Consider the following 13368-nt stretch of genomic DNA (forward strand, 5'->3'; position numbering starts at 1 on the left):
GAACTAACAAATGTTCTTGTGGCAGAGTGAGAGCAAATCCCTGGAGTCAGATCCCTCATTCTTTCAGTCGGCTTCCCTACAGGAGCAGAGGCTGTTACAGTGGCACACAAATGCCCATAGTTTTGTAAGGTAAATGTGTGTAACATTCACATATGGGAGAAAAGATCAGTCAGGCTCCATACTGTTATTACACTCAACGCTATTCTTTTGCTTTTTTCTTTATTCTTCTGCTTTATTTTTATTCACAGAAGAAACAAAATTGCAAAATCTCACACACAAACATACACACTCTGGCTACAGTGTATAATGTGAGGCATCTATTCTAAGTCTTCTAAAAAAACACACACGTACACACTTATGTTTCTTATTTATTTACAATGAAAACACTTTATTCATCATGTCTTGAGTATCATTTAAATGAAAATAAACAGACCAGTAAAAAGGAAACAATACAGTTTGAAATTCATATCATACTCCTAGAGATATACCTTCAATTTGAACCAGCACAGATATTGATTGAATGGCTTTTTAATTGATTGAGTCCTTCCTTTAAATCACAAGGACACTGTCATTCATCATTACACATTCTATTCAGTGATTACAGTAAATATGAACACAAAAAATCACAAGTCTATAGTAGAGTTGTGCCGTACTGGCATGGCGGGCGGTTAAGATAAACTATCAAAGCGTCACTGGCATGCACGGTTTTATTGTCTACGTAGCCTGGATTAAAAGAGAGCGTTACAGGACATCAAAAGCACAGAGAGGAAAACAGAAAAATCTTCTCTAAGACTGTGCATTTCACTCTGTTCAATAACAAAGGTCTATGTTAAAAGCTTTGCATTACACATTGTTACAGAGGTTATCCTTCAGTATGTGCTCCTAGGACATACAAAATAGTCAGCTATTAGAAAGCACATGGTACATATAACAGCTAAGAACTCTTTAAGTGATAGAAGAGCATTAATATGATAATAATAATAATGATAATAATAATAATAATAATACAGTAATAGGTGCAGTCTTCCTTCTCTATGTGTCTCTTTCCAGTTACAGTATATTTTACATACAGAGCAATTACATTTGTATGATGACTTAACTGTACATGGCACTTCAATAACACTATTTAACAGATAACTCATGTTGATGATTCTGAATAAATAGAGAAGAAAATAAATAAAGGTGTTGTTTTTGCTCATTCTCCGACAGAGCGTCCAGTTTGAATCCAGTTCCAGTTCTGAATAAATGAACGTGTGCTGTTTGTAGATGCACATGTACCCAAACACACACACACATAAACACACACACACACAGCAATAAGGTGACATAAGATGCTGATTTTGTTTTTCTCGTTGAGAATGGGTTGATCGCCAGACAATTGTTTCCCCTTGTGTGAGGGGAAAAACACCATTTTCTTATTTTTTGACCCATTTTTTAAAGACAGTGTTGCTAAACAGCTCACAATGCTGATTATGTAAACTGACCATCAACTGTGAGCTACAGGGATGTTCACCCACTCCATCTTCCCTTCCTCCCTCTCACATGTTTTTTTTCACTGTTAATTCATCCAAACTCCCTGTGAGATTGAGGGGAATTAAATCAAAAATGAATCTCAGCGTTTGTCTTCTCTTGTCCACACAAGACATGAAAAATGATATGAAAGCTCTCAGCTGTAAATCATCCTCTCTGCTTGTGTCAAGACAAAAGTGCCGTCTTATCAATAAGCAATGAGCAGGATGATCACCAAGGATAGTTTGAGGATGGACTCTGAACGTATCTGGGCTGTACAAGGAGATGAAATGACAGGCGTGGCTAACTGAAAAAAACCTGTCTGATCAACACGAGCTAGATGTTTTTCGATAAGATAATTTCAAAAGACGAGGAGGGTGCCATGCTCTTAAAAATATGTTTTTAAAAATTCTGCTGACAGGCCACTGATTTTTTTTTTTTTCGACATGGTTACCCCACCCTGGGAGACGAGACAGCAGCTCCCCCATTGGTCCTTACTAAACGCACGTTTTGTTGAGGTCAACTTTCACAGGCAGTGGGCCCGCCTCCTGGCTCTCCTCTGACTGTTTCACAGCGACAGCGATCACAGGACTCAGGTGGTACGGGTTGACTTTGTGGGCATTGTCTAGAAACTCTTTATCTCCATTGATACTCAGCTGGAAAGACAGGAAGACAGGACAAGTGGTAACAGAGAGAAAACCTGTAGTGCTTTACGCAACCTTATCTGGACTTTTGTGCTCAGTTAAATTTGGCTGCATGAATCAATGAAGCCAGTAACGCCAAACTGGAAATGAGAAAATAGTTTGTTTTTCATGTTGTACAGGTTGCTTAAGCTGACAATTCAGGATTTTATGAGGATGCAGACAATTGTTGCCCTGATAACCCAGATTCAGAGAGGACTGATGGGAACAGACTGTACGGAGATAAAGGAAATAGAAGTTTTATCTGTCTGATGATTTTTCATGGGTCTGTGTGAACTGCTGCTTCTCTGCCATCACTGCCAAACTCCTAATAACAGTGGAAAAGAGATTTTTACTGTGCATTCAGTTGTCTGCTGTTTGAAGAATAATGAAAGCCAGAAAAACATAAATGAAAGGACTGTGTAGGTAAAGGCAGATGATCGCCGCAGTTGAACCTTGAGTTGATTAAGCCACTGCCTCTGTTGCAACGTGCATGTGTTTTCATTGGTGAGTGAGCTCATCTGTGTGCGTACCTGTGTCTTGATGTGCTGCTCTGGCGCAGTGACGAGGCTGGCACAGCTGAGCCACAGCATGACCATGATGGACAGGAAGAGACAGGCTGCTAAAATCCACCGCGGAAGACCTGAGCGTCTGGAGAACAGAAGAAAAGGGGAACCAGGAAAAAGGAAAGCAAGTTAGGGAATAAGAATAATTACTGCATCAAGTAGAGCCAGTGTAAATGTAAATAAATGTGTTGCAACCTTACTTTTTACACTTTATTCCAGTGATTCTAAGCATCAGACCAGTGTTTTGCATATGCAGATTACTTTAAATGTGGTTTTTAGATCCCTTTTTTTCTATAATTCATACTCATGTACAGGTATTAAAATCAGCCTTTAGATAAGTGAAACTTCCATCTTCATGAATATCATGTCTAACCTTGTTTCTGTCAGTTACAACATTACCTCAAGGTAAGGCAGATGAAAGTGGGGATTGATTTGAAGAGCGTGCTGCCAAATAACACAATGATATTGTAGCTCTGACAGTAACATAGGCAGACATGGTGTTGACTGTGATGGATCAGCTATCTCTCTCAAGTTTCAGGTCTCTACAAGTTCATTTTCAGACTGACATTAAACTGCCTGGGAGGAAGGCAATGAAACTTGTGGTTTGCTTTAGAAAATGATTGGCAGTGATGCTAGTTTTTTTTTTTTTTTTTACACAGTCTCTCATTTGACGCTTTAATTCTCAGCAGGGCGACTCGAGCTTCAGCTCACCTCGACATGCAGCCAAGGAAGTCGTGCTCGGCTGTGGGGTCGTCTGCGTGCTGGACGGGGTGCTTCCCTTTGCCTCCTGCTTTGGATGCTCCCTTCTCTCCATGTCCCCTCACACCTGCAACATGACGCATTGAGATCTCAGTTGGATACTAATCAGTTTGAGTCACCTGACACATAGATGTGCTGCTATACATACCCCGATACATGTGTGTATATGTAGCGTGTGTGTGTTGTGTTCTCACCATGAGGTCTCTGGGTGTGAGAGTGGATCTGAGGCCAGGGTTTGTCCGCCACATTGGATCGAGGAGCCTGCAGCTCAGGCAGAGAGTACTCCATCTCCGGCTGGCTCTGAGGAGAAAATAAAAATAACGGCAATTCAGCCGTCATGGCAGCAATTACACCACAGTAATTCACCAGCAGAACTGACAGGAAAGAGTCTATTTAACACTGTGAGGCCACTCCACAGAGGAGCTCTAACTAAGAATAGTTGGCTGGAAAGCTAAAAGGAAAAGAGAGAAACACCACAAGAGATGAGTCAAATGTGAGAAACGTGAGGAAAGGCAACCTGAGGATTTAAACATTACAGGCAAAGGAAGACATTTTGGGAAGCACATCTATTTAGCTGGAATGGATGGATGCCATTCTCTTGTCTGGTGGTGCCTAAGGCGATTAGCCTAGCTTAGCATAAAGACTGGAAAAGAGGGGTGGAGGGTTGGGGGGGGGTTAGAACTAGCCAAATCTAAATGTAAACATGACAAGCTGTGGTTTTGGTTGTTCATTAGTAAGTGGGTTTTGCTACCTTTTGTTACCTTTGGACAAAGCCAGGCTGGCTGTTTCCAGTCTTTATGCTAAGCTAAGGCTAAGGCTAACCAGCTGCTGGCTCTGACTTCATATTAACATACAGATATGGTGGTATCGGTCTTCTCAACTCTCAAGGAGAAAGTGAAAACCCTTATTTCCCCCAAAAAACTATTCCTTTAACACCACATTAATGGTTAAAACTGGCAGACTTTTACTAATTAAAATGAAAATAGTGTGATTGAGTCACTGAGTTTTAATATAAAGTAAATTTAAATGCAAAACCATCTGATTGTCACCTGTTACATTAAGGTCAGTATTAAAAGAGGGCAAGACAACTCTAAGGAAAGCATCAACACTCAGCTGATACTAGGTTGCGTGTAACTTTTTTTTTGGATTCTCCAAATATGGTCAAACCAAAGATTCTCATTTTGTTTTCTCTATTTGATAAACAGACCAGGATCAGCCAAACATGTACAACCTCTGAGCTGGTAGAGATTCTGATTTTTCCTCAGGGACACCTTAGCCTTATGATGCATTTGACTTGTCCCGTTGATGAATAGACTGCCCACTGACAACACCATTCTGCCGCCTGCAGCACGACAGGGGAGGAGGCCAAATTGAATGTTTGAATATTTGAATATTGAAATTTTGCGCTGATAAAATATAAAAATAAATGTCCCCACTCTCATAGTGTGAACACTAGCACAATGATAATTGTGTTTTCATCTGATTTGGAGCCTTTAATATGTAAATTAATGATTTCCATCCTTTCTGCCAGCCTGTTTAACATGTCTGGGTGTCTCTCACAATCTTTCTCACTCACCCGAATCCGTTTAGTAAAACCCCTTGTACTGGGACAGCACCTCTGAAAAAATGGCTTTTAAAGCTACTGCTACACACACACATATACACAGAGAGAGAGAGAGAGCCTGCTGTCAGTATTTGCACTGTTGTGCGTTTCATTATGTGCGCAGTGTTTCTGGTTCCCCTGGAGAACTCATTAAAAGAGGATTTTGGTTCCCCACTGCTGACCCTCCATCCACCACAAGAGCAGCTGTAGTCAGTTGTAACAATACTATTGCTGGCCTCAGCAACACACACACACACACACACACACACACACACACACACACACACGCACACCTATTTAGAACAGTACAGTATATCTCACTGCAGTAGTGTCAGCCTCCCAGTATTTATCGATTCTGACACTTAACCAGATTAATGAACTTTGAAACCTTTTGCTGTGTCTCACATTATAATGTGGAATGAGCAAAATTCATTTTCATTCATTCTCATTACTTGAGGTAGGAAATGATTGATCTGTTTTCTACTAAATGATTTAAATCACTTGTCCAGAGTCACAAAACACTGGAACATACTGAACGACACAGCTGGTTAGTTTTCTCGCCTAAAACACTTAAAATCTTCCAAACCTTTGTTGTTGAAAAAGCCATTTCACGACCAGGTTTAATACCCCTGGTGAGCAATGTTTTCTGACAATGTGCATTGAAACCAGATGCAGCACCAGTGTAAAGTTTGGGGAGAGGCGAGGGTAGATGTGAGGGGGATGATTCTCATTGGCTGCAGACTTAAGAGATCTAACCATCAGAATGAGCGGAGCCTGATCTGCATCTGTCATGCATTATGAGAGGGAGTGCAAAAGGTGCTCTGGCTTACAGAGAGAGAGAGAGGAGAGAGAGAAAAAAGGGAGTTTGAGAGTTCAGAAACATCTCAGCCATAAAGACACAAAGGGTTTCAGGCAGAGGAGTGGTGGATATAATTAGACACAATCTCACATATCTCACTTAGGTGGTTTTAGGACTGGACACAGTCTTTGCTGTTTCTGAAAAGAGCACCATGGCTTTACAAATTAATATAAATATGTAATGGAAAAGAACTTAAACTGATTCTTCACCACAATTACAAACAGGGCCATGTTGGGTTCCTCTTACAAATTTGTGCCTTTACACTGAGAGAGAAAAATGCTTACAAAGTGGCTGTGCATTAAGTTTGATGTGAATCAATTTTGAAACAAAAAACCCCTATTTGAAAAACATCAATAAGATCAAATGAACAAAACAAGAAAAAAGGTCTATTTTTCAAACACGTTGAGTAAATCTGACTGATGGAGTTAGACTTAAGATGTTAAAAATACCTGAAATCTCTCTGGCCAATGAGGACAAATTACATGTAGACATTTATTGTATATTTTTCTTTACTTTTTATTTTTCCATTATGTGTGAAATGTCACAGGAGAGGGAAACATGTATGTAAATGATAAGGGTTTGGTACTTCAGTTTTAAGAAATAATTCTGGTGATGGTCCAGATATCTCTGATAGTTAACAGCTACTAAGAAACTCTATATCTTATTCCTCTGTGCCGCAGAGCTCCACTGTTGTCCAAGAGTTGCACTGTTGAAGTAGGTGACATGTTCCTTCATTAAGATGAACATGCTGCTAATTTGGAGCCAGTCCCACATACAGCATCCTGCTGCCACAAATACTCACTGGACCACCAAATGTGTATTAATCCTCTGCTGAAAATAGACCCCAACAAAAATCTGTACTTATTCCTGTTTGAACATCTGTTTTAGCAGCTGTTTTAGAAAATTACTGAGCTTTGTTTAAACATGAAAAAATATATTTGTGAACTGCTTTTAAATGGGCTTCACACAGATATGATGAGGAGGTCAGAAAATACTAAGAGATGAACTTACACAATGGTTTTGGTCTTTTCATGAGATTTGATGATGATGAAAAGTATAGAATACAGCAAGTCTAATCCTTAAAACCAAACATAAGCTGCAATTAAAAGACTGTGACGCCATAAAACTGTGTTTCTGAACACAAATACGTGAACTGTCATGAATGTGCTTCACATATACTGTACATACTGTGCGTAATGGTCCTGTTTAAGTCAAGTAGGTCTGTTGTTACTAGATGAATAAACTGAGCTGAGAAAATACACTTCTTCTATTTCAGTGTAGCATCATAAGTCAAAGTCACGCCTCCTTCAAACACTGTTATATCACCGATTCTCTCTGTTCCACTCAGGGTTTTTGTTTCTTTAAAATTAATTTGGGCAGAATGACTAATGCAATTGTCAAGAAGAAATGGGGTAGGGACTTCTCACTTTGTATTCAGCCTTACAACGAGTTCAGTTTGTTCTGCAGGCCACCTCGCTAACACACCACAGCTCGGTTAGAGGAAGTCTTTAATCAACTCACTTTTGTTCCAAGCACCCTCACTCTGTTGCACTCATCACTTGCTGATCTGTCAAGCTCACAAACAGGTGGTGAGAGGGGAACGACCGAGGTAAAGGGTTGTGTTTTCCCAGTATTTCTTCAAAATTACATGTTTTCTTTATTTTTTCTTTCAATGGGGACAAGCCCCAGTCATGTTCTAAAACTGACTCACTCCACCCTTATAATCTGAACACACTGCTGCCACTGATTGGTTACTGGTATTTTCCTGATTGTTTTTTTATGATGCTTGAGGCTACACACAACTAGTTATTCTCACCGCTTGAGGTCACACAAATACACACGTGAGCACAAAGATGGATGTATCCAGACAGTCAGCTCTTTATGGATATCCACATAATTTGTATTGCAGGCAACGCCAGCTTGTTTTTCCCCCTGCTGCTGTCCCTCAAACTTAGTTGGACTTTTTCTGTTGTTTCAACACTCGGAGAGTCAATCTGTCAAGTCGGTGGCGGCTTGCCAGCTGCCCGCTAAACACAGGCCTGATAGTCTTCTCGCAGCCCCGTGGAGCCTGGCTTCCCCTCGCTGCTTCAGCCTGCATGTCACCGCCATAAAGAGCAAACATCCATCACCAAGTCCGAAAGAAATATGGGTAATTTCATGTTCTGTGGCTGCTGCATCTCTATATACAAGGTGGAGCCTCACAACCCAGCCCAAACACAGCTTTCTTATACCTAATAGAAACAGAGATTTCAGCACATAAAATGGTCCTCTGTTATACAGGAGCCCTTCTGTATGGGTTAGGGTGCATAAATACTATCATTTCCCTTTGAGCCCTTTAATTATGGAGCTAAAATTGCCATCAAAGTCACATTATCCAAATGGGAAACCCTGTGACAAAGATGCAGATTTCTGACCAGCTTTTGAAATTTGTAGGATATGGTTGGGTAGTGTGGTGGTTTGAGAGACCAAATCTTATTATAGCTTTAATGTATAGGTGGTTGCTGCATTGATTTTAGCAACACATTCAGAAGTTCAGCTGGAAAGCACTCCGCAAGCAGCTTCTCAGTCCTACGGCTTTTTCCTGCTAACTAACAAACAAACAGCACGTCCACATGGTAGGGTTAATTATGTGTTAGTCTGTCAAGACCATTGAGTTTGTATTTTTCAAATCTTGGGTCTAACTTCTGAATATTTATTTGTCACTGCCAGAACTTTATTCTGTAGCTCAGTCCACTCTCTGTTAAATTTTGCAGTGAGATTCTGTCCTGAGGCGAGTTCAACGCAGCTAGCCCTGCCGGTTATCAAATATGCATGGTGCTGAGGGCAGGGACATAATTTAAAAGGACATTTATTAACAATTAAAGTGCTGGGAAAAAAAAAAAAACATTTGCAGTGCTCTGAATTTCAGCCACCTTGTCCCCCACCCTGCTGCGCGCCTTTGCTCACTCAACCGTCACAGATGCACTGACACTGAAATGGGCTGTGAGGATGTTCTGGCAGCGAACCAAGCTCTACGGCACCATATAGCACAGGATATATTTTACACTCAGGAAGCAGAGGTCAGCTCAACCAATAATCTATAAAGGTCTACTGGCTTGCTTTTAACCTCCAATTAAAAACATATGATGTGTAATAGCTTTGCAGATATTAATTCTATAATTCAGTGCCATCATGCCTCAGTGGGACATTTATACTGTATGAGGATAGTGACTTTAGAAATTCCAGTGATCGCTAGTGTGTGTTTTGCGGAAAAGTACTTTTACACTCAGCAAATTCTGACTCAGTTGTCAGTGCAGATATTCATAAGTATGAAGTGAAATTCTGCAGCTTAGCAGCCAAAATAAAAAGGCCTCCGCATGTACTTGCCACAACATATGATTTTTAAAAGAATTCTCATTTATGCAACATAATCTAAGGACTGTTGAAAAGTAGATATGTCCAAATCATTGTACTGTAAACTGATGTAATGTGTGTTTCTAGTTGCATTTGTCCACTGAAAAGATTTGGTGTTATATGTGTAGATACAACCAAAGCAGGAAGAAGAGTCACTTTGAAACTCTCTATTTCTGTTTCTGTATTTCCCAGAGACAACCAGGAAGGTTTTTTTTTGTTTTGGAGTTCAGCCACAGGAACCATTGCTGCTCACCTCAGCCACATAGCTTTTGTCTATTAATTATTATGAACAAACTTCTATTATTACTACTAGAAACACAAAACTATAGTACATCCATCAATCATCAAAAGCTTTAGGAACCAGCTAAAACAGAGTGTAGCAAAACATTTAGCAGAACATAACTTTGACCATATATCTTCAAACATTAAAGCTTGAATAAACAGGTTAAAGATGAAGACTTTTTGCCAAAAAACAAAAAGCTACTACTCAAAATTCAATGCCTGCTTGTCCAGGATGTACACTTAGTTTGGCCTTACCTGGAAAACCACAACCTTGCCATCGTCTGCCTGCAGGTAGAAGGTCCAGGTAGAGGAGATGAAGCTCTGAGCAGAGCTGACGATATCGTTGCACCAACTGGACACGGCCTCCATCACGGAGGGGGGCTTCGGGCGGAGAGTCATGGCCTTCAGCTGCAGAAGAGAGGGCAGGAGGTAAAGTATTGTGCGTACGTGCATGTCCTTGCATGTCCTTATGTTCGTATGTGCTCAGACTTGTGTTCCTTTGTAGTGATATTAGTATTCAGACACCTTAAGTCATGTTGGCCCTTTCAGCTGCATTTACTGTCTGTGTGTGTGCCGTCATTGACTGCAGAGTAGCCTTTCTCACCTTCCTCCTCTTGATCTCAGGTTCAGAGGGTTGGCTGGCACAGCCGGTGCTGCAGGCCTCCTGCTCCAGCAGCTTAATATATGCCTCCTGGCAGGCTGGAGAGATGAAAGAAGACACATGATGGTAAGAAAAAAAAAGAAGAGGAAGGAGTTGAGAGTGCAGAGAAAGTGCAGGAAGAAGAGAAAGAGGAGGCACAAAATGAGAGTGGGCACGGAGCACTATAGTCAGTTGGGCTGTAGAGAGGAAGAAATAAAAAGGTACAGGCTGTTTATCAGGGAGGAAAGATAAAGATGTGAGCGAGATGTATCTGCCGGCCCCCGTGGAGACGATTCACTCCACACTGCCGTTATTGAAACAGGGGGCGACGGGGCATCTGCTGTCTGGGCGGCAAATCAAATCATTGATTTCCAATACAACAGTTCAAACAGGGCGAACAGCCTCAAAGACCCACAAAAAAAAATCCACTGGTCCTGCCAGTTTTCAGGAAACAGAGAAATGTTTAACAGAGCTGTGGAGCCCAACATTTTGATGTTGACCTGAGGCACCAGTAATGGAAAACCCTGTGAATATAATGTAGCTCTTAAATATTTCTGCCTTCAGAACCTGGAATCTAAATATCAATTTGATTTCACCTCACAATCAACGACATTTAGCAAGATATACTCAGTCCAACTTCTACCTTAATGTGCCTTGTTGAAAGGATGATTCAAACCTTTTTCACCACCCAAACACTGAGTGGAATCCAAATTTATAACACTAACAGGTTAGATTTTTATGAGGATTCAGTCTTGTTATTCATTTTGAGATGATGTATTAAGGACTGAGGCCACAGCAGCTTCAGCCAAGACCACCAAACTCATTCACTCAAAGAGTCCAACACAGAGATCGACTGACTCACCTCCCTGACACTCCTCCCTGCTGGTATTGAAGCCGGCGTTGCCATTGACGAACTGGCAGATGGAGTAGAGGCGACAACCACGGTGACAGGCATTCATTATGGAGTCCTGCAAGCCAGAAAGAGAGAAGAGAGGGGGTGTGGGGGATACAAAATTAGAGATGTCTCCTGTACTCTTGGATCAAGATAACCTCGTTAGGAAATATGACAAAGATGGGTTGTGGCACCTCTTAATGACACAGTGCAGCTGTTGTATTACAGCCTGTCACAACCAGTTGTTAAGATGCTTTCAATCACTGTTAAGGAAAACCAATGATAATAAGCCAGTTGTGTGAAACAGGAGAATGAGGCGTTGAGGGAGGAAGACGCACATTACTGTACTTCCTCGTGTCATAATGCCTTCAGTCTCACTGCAAAGTGAAGAAACAGCGCCACCTGATGACCTCTCTGGGAACAGGAAAGACAAAGAGATTCCCTGACCGCGACCATGAGCGGTTTATTACAGCCTCGCGCCTGTCATCATCTTTACTGCGTTTCCCTGTTTGTTCACAGACAGCAGAGAGGGGGTGTTTATCCCAAAACCGCGAGACGGTGCCTTTTAGTTTTGAAGGCGATTGCTTTTTCGACATCTCTGCAGTCACTGCCCAGTAAAATAACACTAACCCCAAACTCGATATGAACACGCCGCTTGATTTCAGTCACAGTCTTCAAACCAGGTGACTGTGTGATCCGCCTTGCAGCTCTGCTCCTGCTGCCCTGCAGGATGTCAGAACCACACCTGAAGGCAGCAGAGGAGGAGGATGAGGAGGAGAGGGAGGAGGAGGATGAAGTGCTGGTAGGAGGAAAAACATCCGACTCTGGAAATCTAAAAGCAAAGCTCTAAGACACAGAAACTCACTGAAATTCAAAGCCATCTTCCTCCACCGTCCTCCAGTGTGGCCTCGTCTGAGCAGGAGGGGGATGCTGTGCAAACTGTCAATAAAGGCTTGTTGTTTCATGGTTCACACTGGTCTCACTGATCCTCCACAGTCTGCATTACGTCTGGCCTGGTAGATCTTAATTGCGGGTAAAAGACTGATACCTAATTGGCGCGGTTCAATGCACGTACACGTCAAGATGAGCTCGAATGCAGTCCACCTCTTGGACGAGTCTTTAAGGTGCTGAAGAAAATGAGCTGCATCCATTTTTCGGCCTAATTGTGCGCTATAGCATCCAGGAGGATGCAGCGAAAAATCGGAGCCACTGTGGCTACGCACAAATATAAATACGTTTATTTTCCGTCTTTCTATAATAATAATAATAAGCGGGTTTTCGATGCTGACTGTGTTGTATTAGTGACTGTGTTATGTCGTTGCAGGCGCTGAAATGTCGGACAGCAGGATGTAGCTGTCAGCTCGCTGCTGATAATGCGCTCTCTGCAGAGGCAGCCTACGCTACAGCATTAAATGAATAACTTACTTTAGCAGGGCTTTTGTTTTTGATGGTGAGTTGGCATTGTTTTTTGCAGTAATTGATGTCGCCCAGTTGGTTGTCGAACAGATCCGAAGACGCCGCCGCGAGCCCAGCGAGGAGCACCGAGAGCAGGGCCGAGAAACCACACATCCTGCCGCCGAGCCGGAGCATCTCAAACCCTGAAGAGAGGAGGAGCGGAGAGTCCCTTTGTGGCGGCGCTGCTGGTGTGGATGCTGCTGCTGCTGCTGCCTCAGCCCGGGTCCTGTCTGCTCCGCTGGTCTGCTCCTGCTCATGGCGTCACGCGGATCATCATCATCATCACGCACACGCTGCCCTCCCCGAACACACACATATACAAACCTGCAGAGCAGCCTTCACTGCAGTGCATAATATGGCAGTGATGACATTCCTAAAAAAAATGTAGCAGATAGTAGAGAAAGGCCGAGCTGTGGACGGCAGATGTCGTGCACAGAGCAGATTGGCCTTTTGTTGAAGTATTGACAGCTGATCTACAATCAGTGTCACAATTATCAGTTGAATGAGATCTGGAGTCGACAACTGATAAAAACTACACTCAGAACCACTTTCATAGGAAAAAAGACTGAGTATATTTTTGTCAGAGTGTCAAAATATAGAGTGCAATGTATAACTCAAAGTAAAAAAAAACACAAAAAAAAAACAAACCCAAAACCGCCCCTCCATTATTGGTAAATATATATATATATTGTAAATATTACAGGTGTGATATTTGTTTATGCTATAAACC

At 41.9% G+C, this 13368-nt stretch overlaps 1 protein-coding gene across 1 annotated transcript; it reads right to left on the bottom strand.

Annotated features, from left to right (window-relative positions):
* Positions 1 to 350: 350 nt before the first annotated feature.
* Positions 351 to 12963, bottom strand: tmem59l (transmembrane protein 59-like). Its single transcript, XM_018667341.2, has 8 exons — positions 12609 to 12963; positions 11154 to 11259; positions 10256 to 10350; positions 9907 to 10059; positions 3709 to 3814; positions 3467 to 3581; positions 2723 to 2840; positions 351 to 2165 (listed from the first exon to the last, which is right to left on the bottom strand). Exons 1-8 carry the CDS (start codon positions 12771 to 12773, stop codon positions 2007 to 2009), a joined length of 1017 nt encoding a protein of 338 aa, XP_018522857.1. The 5' UTR covers positions 12774 to 12963; the 3' UTR covers positions 351 to 2006.
* Positions 12964 to 13368: the final 405 nt, after the last annotated feature.

This window comes from Lates calcarifer, linkage group LG17, assembly GCF_001640805.2.
Source record: "Lates calcarifer isolate ASB-BC8 linkage group LG17, TLL_Latcal_v3, whole genome shotgun sequence".
NCBI classification, from domain to species: domain Eukaryota; kingdom Metazoa; phylum Chordata; class Actinopteri; family Centropomidae; genus Lates; species Lates calcarifer.